The sequence below is a fragment of the Alosa pseudoharengus genome, unplaced genomic scaffold, assembly GCF_046254945.1.
Source record: "Alosa pseudoharengus isolate Yale_2024_CS ecotype anadromous, Long Island Sound unplaced genomic scaffold, YU_APseudo_1.1 YU_APseudo_1.1_scf_18, whole genome shotgun sequence".
Taxonomy (NCBI): Eukaryota; Metazoa; Chordata; class Actinopteri; order Clupeiformes; family Clupeidae; genus Alosa; species Alosa pseudoharengus.
In genome coordinates this window covers 23,819,594-23,833,215 of record NW_027468650.1, presented here as the reverse complement: position 1 = coordinate 23,833,215, position 13,622 = coordinate 23,819,594, and the positions used below count along the sequence as shown (strand labels likewise).

General features: G+C 45.1%; 1 protein-coding gene across 1 annotated transcript in view; it reads left to right on the top strand.

Annotated features, from left to right (window-relative positions):
• Positions 1 to 12,407, top strand: part of kcnb2b (potassium voltage-gated channel subfamily B member 2b) — an 83,268-nt gene extending 70,861 nt beyond the window's left edge. Inside the window, exon 3 of the mRNA XM_076290661.1 lies at positions 8,618 to 12,407. Within this exon, the coding sequence (XP_076146776.1) occupies positions 8,618 to 10,711 (2,094 nt within the window). The 3' untranslated portion in view covers positions 10,712 to 12,407. The remainder of the gene's footprint in view (positions 1 to 8,617) is intronic.
• The last annotated feature ends 1,215 nt before the right edge of the window (positions 12,408 to 13,622 follow it).

Below are 13,622 nucleotides of genomic sequence, written 5' to 3'. Positions count from 1 at the left end.
AGTTATAGTAATAGTAGTAGCAGCAGCAGTAGCAGTAGTAGTTATAGTAGTAGTAGTAGCAGCAGCAGTAGCAGTAGTAGCAGTAGTAGCAGCAGCAGTAGCAGTAGTAGCAGCAGTAGCAGTAGCAGTAGCAATAGCAGCAGCAGTAGTAGTAGTAGCAGCAGCAGCAGTAGTAGTAGTAGTAGTAGTAGTAGTAGTAGTAGTAGTAGCAGCAGTAGTAGCAGTAGCAGTAGCAATAGCAGCAGCAGTAGCAGCAGCAGTAGTAGTAGTAGTAGGAGGAGGAGGTGGTAGTAGCAGTAGTAGTAGTAGTAGGAGGAGGAGGTGGTAGTAATAGCAGAGAGGGTTGAAGCGGAGCAGTAATAAAGGTAGTAGAAGAAGAAGTAGTAGGCTAGTCATAATAAGTAGTACAGGTAGTATTGGTCGTAATATGAATATTATTATTATTTAATTATAATTATATTACTTATATTAAGATGTGATATTGGAGAAAGCTATAAAGTCATAAATTCAGATGTGCAAATTGCAGTGAAATTGAGCTATTACAGGCCCGATTGTAAGTGACACTGTAGTTGTTCATTAGAAAACTGTGTCATAGCCAGACAAATGAGGGTGATCCTCAGTAATTATTGATCATATTAGATCATCTGAAAGCCCCAGTAATTATTGATCATATCAGATTATCTGAAGGGCCCATTTGCTTGTGCTAACACAGCTTATTTGTGACATGAATAATATTTGAAACTACTAATGAGAGTTCAATAAGTCTTAACTTTGCATTGGCGTAATATTGATGTCGACATAATGAACAATATGCTGTATGTCTGGACAGTCTGGATTCGTGGCACCAGCTAGAACAGTCAGTTAGCCCTAGAGTAGTTTTGATAGCACCATTGTACAGTATAACTCTAATGATATGATTGGAACCTTCCATTTGGTTGTGTAATACAAAGTGTATAGTAGGTCTATGGGAACGAGAGTAAAATGCTTCCCCTCTGCAACACTGGCCTTGCAAGGTCAAATGTTAATGATAAAATGGTAATTTGGTGAATATTGACTGCAGCATTGATGTGTTTAATCAGAGTACAATTAGATCATTTAGTTTACAGTTTAAAAGACACATCTAAGACAGCACTACCTATTCCAGAGTGGGCCTCTTTGCCTTGTAGTGTAATTGTGTGGTCTTTTAGCAGCATGCTTTATTTAATATCTTTGGAGGGGGCTGAACACCGAAGCCTCCCAAAAGATGCTTTGTGGGGGCTGAACAGAACAAACACAAGCAGGCTCTCCACCAGCCCGATGGTTGCAGCTTGGTGGGGACGTGCCATGTTGATTTATGAGGGGGGTACGAGAGATCAGGAGACATGCTGCCTTAACATCACGTCCTGGATCGCTGCTGTTCTGCTGACTGAGGCGAATGTGGCCCAGTTCTGGTCAGATTCTGGCCAGGAACTGACCCCTCTGTTGGCTGGGGGCTCTGCTTTTTTATTGGGCCCTCATAACCACATGGTGCGTCACACACCCTGGAGATTTTACAGACTCACAGCAGCAACAGCAGCAGCAGTAGCAGTGCAGAGAGAGAGAGAGAGAGAGAGAGAGAGCGTCCTTGCTGAGGTCTGAAATCAATACGCTCAATGTGAGGGTGACCTTTTCACTTATGAGCACAGCACAGAGGAGAGCACATGGCATCCCTCTCCTCTCTACGTCTCCCATCCCTACTTATTCAAATTAAGCTCTTCCTTATGTTTGTGAATGTTGGGCCACTATGACCCACTAGAAGAGGATCCAGGTTGAGAAAACATGCAGAGTTGTGTTAGGTCATATCTTTATAGTTAAGTTATTCTGAGATTTGCCAGATGTGGTTTCCCAACTTATCAGCTGCTGTATAGTTGTGTTTATTTGACTAAAGAGCATCGGCAGACTCATAGCAGCGCTTTCAGTGTGTGAAATGAGATCTAACACCTGGTGGGTCATCACATTTGGAAAGAATATCTCCTGAGAAGATCAATGCTCATTATCATACTAACACCGACAATAACTGATTCAGCACCAAGAAGAAAAAAAAGAGGCAAAAAATGATCATACTGGAAGGATGGCTCAATTAGTTTAAGGCAAATTGATGACGTGAGTGCAACCAGGCAAACTGGATAACCTCGAGGTGCATCAGGCTTGTAAATGCACAAAGTGGTTGATCAATACAGGCTTGGCAGGGCTTACTCCTCCTAGTGTCCATAATGTGATGTGTACACAATCAATAGGCTCCCAGAGCTGACAGGCAGAGGCCCCGGCAGGGTGCGCAGAGCTGGTCGTTTTTTCTCTCGCCCTCCGGGGGCCAGTGGTGGAGTGGGCGGTGGCGTGTGAGACGGGAGGGATGGGACTCTGGGCCTGATTGCGCCGTCGGTCGTCCCCGGGCCTGGTGACATGCATTTAGGAGGGAGTTAGTGTTCCCGCTGGGCGCATGTGTTTTGGAGAGGGGGTGGGGGTGACAGGTGTGTGAGACCACACACACACACACACACATATATACACAGACACTCCGCTCGGGAGAGAAGTTGCACATCAGCATCCCAGTAGTCACCATGTTCCTTCCAGATACACACACACACACACACACACACACACACACACACACACACACACACAAAGAATAGTGAGGCGTGAGGACAGAGTGGAAAAACATTGCACCGATTGGACACTCAAAATGCTGACTTCACATTTTCTGTCCATAGGGATAACATGAAAAGGACATTAAACCAAAGACATCTGAAGTACATGTTTCTCACATCAATGAAAATGGTGTTAAATTACAAATGAATAGCGATACCAACAGCCTTAGGCAAAGTGTGTGTCTGTGCATGCGTGTGTGTGTGTGTGTGTGTTGGTGTGTGTTTTAATTTCCTTCTCAGGCATTTTCTTTTTTGCCTGTGAATGTTTTCAGCTTTGGTGATCACCCTTGTGGAAACATAGAATGTCCTTTGACAGAACATTGCGAATGTGTCCATGTCTGTGTGAGTCGTGTGTGTGCGCATGTGTGTGCGTGTGAGAGAGAGAGTGTGTGCATGAGAGAGATAGTGTATGTGTGCGTATGTGTGCGTGCTGCTAACAGGTCATTATCGGTGTGTCTGGCCGCATCAGAGCTCCGCAGGCTCAACTGTGTCAGGTGCCCTGAGGACTTGACACGCCGGAGCCAGAAGCTGTGAGTGACAGGTCGCAGGTCACCCAGCATGAGAGAAGCAGATTTCCTGTCTGTCTTAACCCCTCACACTCACACAAGCACGCAGATACACACACACATATCCAGTATCACTCTCACTTACACACACTCATATGCGCACACACCCACCCACCCACACACACACACACACTCTCATCCTCTCTTAATTCAGGTGGACAGACAGCTTTCAGGGTTTTGTGTGAGTGTGTGTGTGTGTGTGAGCGAAGTCCATGTGACTAATGACCACATCAGCAAGAGTGCGCAGGGAGGGAGCTCTCGCTTTATTTATCTGCTCACACTCATTCCGCACGGACACTTTCTGATGGCGTAAGCAGATTGACCCCAGTTGGGAAAACCCCCAGAATAGCCAGCGCAGTATCGGCCAGATAAATGGCTGCATGTGGGTGGAAGGGCTCCGGAGTGCTAATGAATGTTTTATGTATAATGTTTGGAACAGGCCCTGAAGAAGCCTCTACTCCTAATGAGTGTTGGGGTGCTAATGGGAAATGGTTTTAAGATGAAACTTTATTGGTTAATTGCCCCTAAGTAAAGCCCTCAGTATTTGGGGCAGCTGTAGGCAATGGTGCCGCTGCTACACCTGTGCTTGGCACAGGGCCTCCGCCCGGGCAGAAAGGCTTGGCGGCCTCGGATGAGCTGGAGGCACAATGGGTTATGGGAAAGGCCAGGGTGTGTTACTCAAAAGCGTGGTATATCTTGTGTCCAGATAGGGACAACACATTCGTTTTAAGAGTGTAAAGTAAAATAAAGTGACTGGCATTCAGTCACTTTTGTCACATTTATCTAAAATGAAGGCTGGGCTGACTCAGTCTTGCTACCACTGCTTCACCGTTCAATGACACTTATGGGCTGTGTTCCAATTCGCATACGCCTGTACTTACAATACCTAAAATGAGTGCATTGTAAATGTAGATCCAGATTAGAGGAGGGTATTGGCGCCTAAAGAGGTGGGGTGTGTGTATATGTGTGTGTGTGTGTGTGTGTGTGTGTGTGTGCGTGTGTGTGTGTGGAGGGGGGACTGATTAGGGTGGCAGGAACTTCCTCTGCCGCAGATGCAAATCAGGTGGGTGGAAAAGTCAACCTGCCGTAATTTATCTTCTTAACAACTCCCACTCAATTAAAGAAGGTTAATGTAAGCCACCTCTATATTGTGAACGGGAAGAGGGTGACTGCCTTTGACAGGAGGATATTTGCTGCTACTACTCTATATGAGTGTGTATGTGCGTGTGTGTGTGCATATGAATATGTGTGTGTGTGTGGGTGAGTGAGTGAGTGTATGTGTATGTGCATGTGCATGTGCATGTGCATGTGCATGTGCATGTGCATGTGTATGTGTGTGTGTGTGTGTATGTGTATGTGTATGTGTATGTGTATGTGTATGTGTATGCATAGGTGTCTTTGGTTGCCAGTGTGTGTAACTGCGTGGGCAGCACCAAGCTACGTGAGGAGATGCGAGTGTCAGGGAGAGGCACAAAGCAATAGAGACCATTACAGGTAAATCAAGCTGCATTGCATAATCCACAGTCCAGGGTGAGCGTGTTTGAATGAGGACTATGAGATCTGAGCCCACAGACGAGACTGCCATCCAGACAAAGGCTTTGGCTTTGGCTTCGGCTTTGGCTTCGGCAGCTCGGCGTCTGAATACTTAGCTGTTAGCGCCGGCTGTTGAATCATCAGTGAAAGATCAACTCTCGCCGTGTCCTTGGGTAACCATGACTGCACATTCTCACAGTAACCCCATTCCATGCCAGACACACACACACACACACACACATACACACACACACACACACACACACACACACACACACACACACACACACACACACACACACAAATACACAGAGAGAGAGAGGAAGAGAGTTGCTAATAGGTTTATGGTAAGCAGCACTCATTATCATGCATCCTGATCTCTCTCGCAAAGTCTGGCTTGTTATACTGCAGCATTTGTCCAGTGACATAATCGTCACTCCTACAGATCAGCACGTTTAGAAGCGTTCAGTTTCAGCAGTGCAGGAGTTATGATATCCCACCATACTTATGTACTAATACATGCGTTCACCATACTTTGAATAGCCTTGCCTAGCCTGTGCTTAATAATAGATTTTGAGTGTGATATTCACCCCCGCAGTCACACTAGGCTGTGTTTGTGTTTTCACAAGTAACTCAGAGGCCCTGATGCACTTGTTGCTGTTTGCCCCGTAGGTCCTAAAGGCTCATGTCACCATCGTCTGGTACTGCTGCCCCTGTACACTGCAATCCAGACTATTTTTATTTATAGTTCCCTGATGGTGGAACCACCATCCAGGGATGGATTACTGCACGGGCCTACCGGGCCCAGGCCCAGGGGCCCAAGGGGTCAGGGGGCCCTGAAGCCCAAGCCTTTGCATGGAATCATTGCCTCAATATCAACAAATCAGGATGTAGGCTATGAATCTGATTGAATTAAAGTATTGGCCATCCCCAAAATGCACCAGAATACAGGAAATCACATCAAACAAATGTAAAAAAATTTGGGGGAGGACCCCCAAACCCCCCCTCCCACATGAGCGACAATTAGTGGGGGGCCTTTAATACATCTGGGCCCAGGGGCCCAAAAGTTCATAATCCGCCCATGCACTTACCAAGAGTTACCAGAGCAGGAGCGTTCCTTGTCTATCTTCAAGAAGCTCTTGAAGACCCAACACTTGAGAGCACCTCCACTCCTAAGTACCCCTAACAACTCCACACCTAGTATGCACTTGCCATACACTTGTCATGCACTTACCGTGCACTTCCCTTCTTCCCTCCTTCTTCTACCACCATCTCCTTCAATTACACTTTTGAAGAGTACTTAAACTTCTGTACGTCATCCTTTGGTCGTAGCGTTTATTGTTGTATATTAATTATTACCTAAGGTATCCTCTCTGCAATTTAGGTTTAATTTTATTCCTCATTATTCTAAGTCATTTTGGATAAAAGCGTCATTTAAATGAATAAATGTAAATGTCCAGGGTGCACAAGTGCCTGATGAAATAAATATGTGAAGAGGGCTATCTGGGTGCGAAAGGGCAGCCGTGTTGCCGGGGTCAGGTTGTGTGGTTGTGTGGCCTTGCCAGCCTAATCCAGATAGCCTTCTGAAGAGGCTTTATCTGTTGGAGGGGGAGGAAGAAGGGGTGACAGAACGTGTGATGGAGTGGGAGGAGGGTGGAGAGGGGTAATGTGGAGAGCAGATAGAGATAAAGAGTGCAAGGAGGAGGAGAGCTGCGAGTCGACTGTCACTGTCAAGGTCAGAGCATCCGAAGTGCGAGCACACACACACTCACACACAAACACACACACACACACACACTCACTCTACCACACGGCAATCACACAACTAAAGATGATTGCACTGGCTCTCAGCTCATAAATATCAATCCGCCCCTCATTTAGCCGAGCGTCGGGCCTGCCAGTGGCGGCGAGCTTCATTAGCATTAATATTCCCACGTAACGTTCCCCACGCCGACCGTGCCTCGTCTCGCCTCACCGACACTCCGTCCTCATTCAGCGTAATGATTTGGAGGGGAGTCACACGCACGCCGCCGTGACCCTTCCAGATTAATTGGATTTCTATTCCGCTTCGATTATGAGCGTGCAAATAAACCAATAGGTGGTTCGGGATGTGAAAGGAAACAGTGACATCAACAACATTGTCTTAAGAGTGCTTTTCTTCTGTACCAGGCTATTGTAATGCAAACGTTTTTTATTCACAACGAAATCAAATATCTATGCAGTTTAAGTTTGTGAAAATCCATTAGTCATTTTCTTTAGATGCCAATTTGAGAATGACTCTACAGTTTATGCCAAATTTGATGCCACATGACCTCAAAGTGTTACTTTACATGCGGCCCTGTGTTATTTCGATACCCGTAAAATGATGTCTCATCTTAACTTTGCTCAGGTGCCATTCACAGTGCCAGAGTGAATGTTACAGAGATCATTCCATCCGCTTGCGGAAATAATGTAACACGTGACATTCCATAGGTCAAAAATCAATGTCTCAGAGTTTTCATTGCAGGAGCTTAGAAATGTCCACATACACAATCACTAAAGAGCTTCTTCAGAGGACAACACAAAGAAACAGGATACTTCATATGTAATTCAGGGTGATGGAAACAAAGATGTGCAGCAAAACTATGGCCACAACCTACTCCCATAATTCCCTGCCCCATTCATCATTGTCCTCTTTACAGAAAATTAATCTGAACAAAACCTTAAACCGTGTACCAAAGATGCTTTTAATCTGACACAATATCATAGTGTTGTGTGTAGGATTGTGTCATGAGCTGCAGAAAATTTGATTATGGAGCACTACTTTTGCAATCCACTTTATTTGTGTAGTTTTATATATTCATTTTTCAGTGTATCGTCTGTTCTTGGAAAGGCTAAGAAGATAATACCAGACACTGACGTATATACTCTTATGTCTGTGCATAAAATCCTCTGAAATGAAATTAGTATGCCAGATGGAGAGGAGCCTTGCATTGCCGTATGACCATCCTCCAGTGGGCTTAGCAGGCACTGAGGAATACAGTGGGGGGAAGGGAAGGAGGGAATAAAAACGACACAATTTCCTGACCGCAGATTTCATCAAGCGCCTCCACTCAGGGGACCCCGAGAACCAAGCTAGCATAACCCACGTTGACATTGTCAGATAATGGCTGATCAGGACTTTGGCCGGCCTCCTTTGTTACAGCAGATGAAGGTGATCAGTGAGGCATATAGAATCGACCCTCTTTCCTCTTAGATGAAGGGAGAGGCTGTGTGTGCGTGTGTGTGTGTGTGTGTGTGTGTGAGAGAGAGAGAGTGTGTGTGAAGGTCATGTGGAGAGGTGTGAGATCCATGAGAAAAAAAGCTAAAGGTATGGTCTTCGACCTGCATCGGCAGGATAAGGCTCTGATAGCAGTCGCTCAATAGGAGCATCAAGGTCTGCTTGCTCTACATCCACAGAACATCTCCTTGATGGACAGCAACTTTTGCATTCACATCGCTTCGTCGTTTCGGGTGCCCAGGCTCGGTACTCAGCATGTGGCATTCATTGAGTTTCATTTTCTTTCAGAGAACTGCAGGAATGGAGCAGATCAGAGATGCTATGCTTTGCCTCCCAGACACCCAAAACTATTTATATGTTGTTTTATCGTCCATGACATTTATACTGAGTGCTAAAACTGAATGAGCCTTCACTGTTCTAATATTTTGTGGCATTACATATCTCAAGTTGACAGGAGCATTTGGTTACAGATATTCAAACATGCAGTATGTAATGTGCCCCCATCACTTTCTTGGGTTTGTGTTTTATGTACTCACAGCATGTTGCTTACTGCCAGGCTAATTTGTTTCCTCTTTTCCTCTCTTTCTCTGTTTCAGATCTTGGCCATCATATCCATTCTCTTCATCATACTTTCCACCATCGCTTTGTCCCTTAACACCTTGCCTGAACTACAAGTGATGGATGAATTTGGGCAGGCCAACGATAATCCTCAGCTAGCACACGTCGAAGCTGTCTGCATCGCCTGGTTCACCATGGAGTACCTCTTGCGGTTCATGTCCGCGCCCAACAAGTGGAAGTTCTTCAAAGGGCCACTCAATGTCATAGACTTGCTGGCTATTTTGCCCTACTATGTTACTATTTTCCTGACAGAATCCAACAAAAGCGTTCTGCAGTTCCAGAACGTGAGGAGGGTGGTGCAGATATTCCGTATCATGAGAATATTGCGGATTCTCAAACTTGCCAGACATTCCACCGGATTGCAGTCCCTTGGATTTACACTCAGAAGAAGCTACAATGAGCTGGGCCTGCTGATATTATTCCTAGCCATGGGAATTATGATATTCTCAAGTTTGGTGTTCTTTGCGGAGAAGGACGAGGATGCCACCAAATTTACCAGCATTCCAGCTTCTTTCTGGTGGGCAACCATCACCATGACAACAGTCGGCTATGGAGACATATACCCGCAAACGTTGCTGGGCAAAATTGTCGGCGGACTTTGTTGCATCGCTGGTGTGCTGGTCATTGCCTTACCCATCCCCATCATCGTGAATAACTTCTCCGAGTTCTATAAGGAGCAGAAGAGGCAAGAGAAGGCGATCAAGAGGCGAGAGGCCTTGGAGCGGGCAAAGAGGAACGGCAGCATCGTGTCCATGAACCTGAAGGACGCTTTTGCCCGGAGCATGGAGCTAATGGACGTGGTGGTGGAGAAGAGCGAGGAGAAGCGTGTGGACAACCACCTCTCACCGAGCCGCTGGAGCATCCCGAAACGCACATCCTCGGAGGTCAGCCTGAAATCGATGGAGAAGAAATATCCAGAGCCTGTTCCCTTGGGGTCACAGGAGGCCATTAAGACGGGCAGTCCACAGCACCTCAGCGCTCGGAAACTGGAACAAATGTACAACCAGATGACCAGGTCACAGTCCTTCTCCAATCTCACCTTGCCGACGATCATTCAGACCGAGGTGCCGCTGAAACCAGAGGTGGAGCTGGAACTGAAGGTGGTGTTGACCCCCGAGCCACCCGCCAAGCCCCCCGTCACCGAGGTCCGAAGCATATCAAGCGTTGACAGCTTCACAAGCTGCACCAATGAATTTGGCGAGGGCGACAAGTCTTCCATTTCATCGAACTCTACCGGGCAGGGGCAGATGAAGCCTCAGAAGCCACCCCCGCTCGATCTAAGCCAGCTGACCCCGCCCGAGACGGGGTCCGAGGACACCAGCTCGCAAGGGACCGTCCTGAAGGACGGCCTGTACGAGCTCGTCCCCAACAACCCGAGCAGTGAGACCCTGACACTGACGGAGGATAATGAGGAGGGGGAAGACGGGGAGTTGGACCAGGTGGGGGACAGCATCCAGAGCTCCTTAAGGACCACCAACCCGGTCAAGACGAAGGGTCTGAAGGTCAACTTTGTGGAGACGCCGGAGGAGGTCCCCCTCACACCTCCCAGCACCTGCTCCCCCCAGGATATCAGCAGCAGTAGCCTGCTGGAGGACGAGTCCCCCGACGGGGAGCAGACCTCGCTCTGCCCCGAGTCCGAGCCCCTCTTGATGGTACCGGAGGAGGAGGAGGAGGCGGAGGAGGAGCAGGTGCCTCCGTCGTCGGGGAACGCGGATGACGGAGACCCCCAGGCGATGACGAAATTGGCCCCGCTCACAGGGGAGCTCATGGAAGAGAAGGAGGACGACTTGGCCCCGGAGAACTCTGAGAAGGGGAAGCCAGAGGAGGTGGAGGTGGAGGGGGGAGAGGAGGAAGCTGAGAAGGAGGCCGGGGCGGCCTCCGTAATGGGGGCCTTCTCACACAAAGCTGCCAAGCAGAACTGCACCCAAGGGGTGGTGGGCAACGCGGCGGGAGACGACAAAGCCGACAGCAACCAAAGTGGACACAAAGTGGAGAACCACATGTTTACACCCGAGATCCATCTCATGCCGGGAGATGGCGAAACGTCCTCGACTTGTGAGACAAGCATGTGACTGTGACAGCGTGGAATATGGATATACAGACCCACAAGAGGAACACATAGAAGGGCGCTCAGATGTAATGAAAGTGATATTTTTGCATGGCATGGCAAGTCCCTTTTAACTGTGTCGTTGTTTGATATTAATATAATGTGAGACTGCAGTCTGCAGGCAAGACTTGGGTATGAGTGGAGGGCCTGGGAGCTCGCAAAGAGCATATCTATCCATTTATGAGGATGTTTTTGATCTAAAACTGTACATTTTAACTTTTTTATTTTATTTTATTTATTTTTTTTGGTTCTTTTATAGAGACAGTGAGAAATGCACAGTGGGACAAATCTTTTAAAAAAAAGCATGCATTTAATTTAAGAAATCAATGTAATTTTACGGTGCTTAGTCTGCTGAAAGCGCTCCACTGTAAATACAAGAATGACCACGGCTGTGGCAACACCCTGAATGACAGGACACAACTGTTTTTCAAAGGTACATGTTTCAGTCACAGAGAAACACACAGTCAGACTTGGCAGGGGGATGTGGGGAAGAGTTGCATAGTAGCGACCTATAAAAACATATCATAACTTTTTGTGGGAATGCAAAATGTATACCATGATGCCGATACAATGTTTTTCTGTGTTCAGATTCATCCATGGATTGTAATGTTATCGTATGTTTTGGTTGGCATAGTAATTGGTTTAATGCCCAAATTAAGAGTTAATATCATAAACTTCAGACTGAAAGACCATAATTTGTATGATAAAGAATTAATCCTCCTCTAATGAAATCATGTGTTGCATACATTGTGCACTGGTAGTTGCCAAATACATCATGAAGATGCATAGATGCTTATGAAAATATAATACATATGAAGTTGGCTTTAGGTCCTAGGTGAATAAACAATGCCAGCTTAAGAAAGTTTGCAGAACCATCAAAGGCCTATCTTCAGTCTGATCAAAAATATTTTCTTTTGTCAAAATATCATGAAAAATAACCCATATACCCCTGACTATAACACTATCAGTCAGTTGCACATAAACCATAGTAATAGATGCTGTAGCTTTTGTGTGAAGTTGATAGAAATCTAATTCCCCAGAGAATGTCACTAATGACTCCAATAGTTCTGGTCGTTACATCTCACATATGATGCCGCAGATCTCATTTTACTATACAATTACCACAGAATAAAGTATTATTATTCATGCTGTTATGAGACCAGTGACGTAGTGCTTCTATTTACAGGTGCGTCATACTTTATTCTTAAACCTAAACCAGATGTGTAATACTGCATGCAAGTGTTCCATCATTTTGATTTTCTCATGGTGGTTGTCACTGCATTGTCAACATACCCACCATCACCCATACTCAGACATACCAGTCCTGTAAGGCATTAATTCAGTTAAGTTATCCAATACCTTTTAAGTGTTCAAGATTCATTCAAATCATTGTAGTTCCTTAGTATCATGAATCCTGGTGTTAAATACGCTCAAGTCGATTTTTAACCCAACCCAAAGTTTTACCTTTTTGTCAATGAATGAGAATATATATTTAATGTTGCCTTTTATTCCTACACTGCTGGAGAGTAAATTTGTATATTTATTTTGCGTTGGCATGACTAAGAGTGCTAAAACTGTTTTCTTGATACCGCATGAAAATGAAGTGAGAGAAAGGAAGGGGGGAAGTATGAGTTGTGTGAACTGAACGTATTTGTTGGTTTTCCCTGTCAGAGTCGGAAAGTGCAATACAGCATACTGCAATCTATGCAGGCCAAGAATTGTGGCACTTTATTTGCAGTCCAGTGAATTTGTAAGTGTACAGGCATAAACAACACTTGTATTTTTCAGAAGATGTATCTTTAATATTTGAAATGATGACGTTACCACTCAAAATATGAACTTCAAATTAAAGGTTTTTTTCCTGAAGGTATGTGTGGCTGACAGTCGTGATTATAATGTACACAATGTCAGTCCTCATTACTTTGAAAGTTAGTATTAATCTGACCAAGAGGGCCTTTTATAATTCTCTACAAGGAAAGGCTTTAAGTTAAAATCTGATACGAATCTACAGATAATTTAATTTTAATTATTTAAATGGCCTCACACAAAGTAAGTATTTTTGTTTTGTGAATCAATGTTGACAATGATTCTATTTTTTCTAAACCAAAATCAAGCATGACCACAATTTCCTGCCATGTGGTGGTTGAAATGACACATGCCTTTTTCATAAAATGTCCTTTATGAGAAGGCTACAAGTCATTTGGCTTTGTTCATATAGCACTGTACAGAAAATTCTAATTTTTATAGGAGAAAAATCAGGTCTTTATGTAATAGATACAAGTAATATAATTGAGTTCTCAGGTTTTCTATAATATTAATGTTCTGATAGGGTAGAATTCTTTTTTTTCCTTTCATCATTTTCAGGTAGCACCGACTCTTTCTTTGTTCTTTTTTATGTTGTCAAATACACATTGATGTCTTGGATATCAATGGAGCAGCATCACAAACGTAGCTCCTCTTTACTCCATCCATATCCGCGTCTCAATCTAAAGACTGTGAACGGAGAACTACACAACACCACACATGAAGAGGACCACTGTCCTCATTTGTTTTTTTGCACATTGGACAGATAAGTAAGTAAGAAAGGGAGTGCAGTCATCTTAAAACAGGTTTCACCAATTGGTGGCGCCATAGGTCACTGATTTGTCATGCTTGTCAATAGTGAGCAAACAGCCCAAAAGGGCGGGGTGGTCTGGTCATAGAATAATACAAGACACAAGAGCACTGATCAAAGTCTTTCCATGAATGGGGAGGAATGATTTTCTTCTATTTAGTATTCTACACAATCAAACAGCCACGGTTGTTCAAAATTTGAGATGATATTTGGTGTGGACTCTTTCCTGAGGGGAAACCATCTTTTGCACACACACAGCATT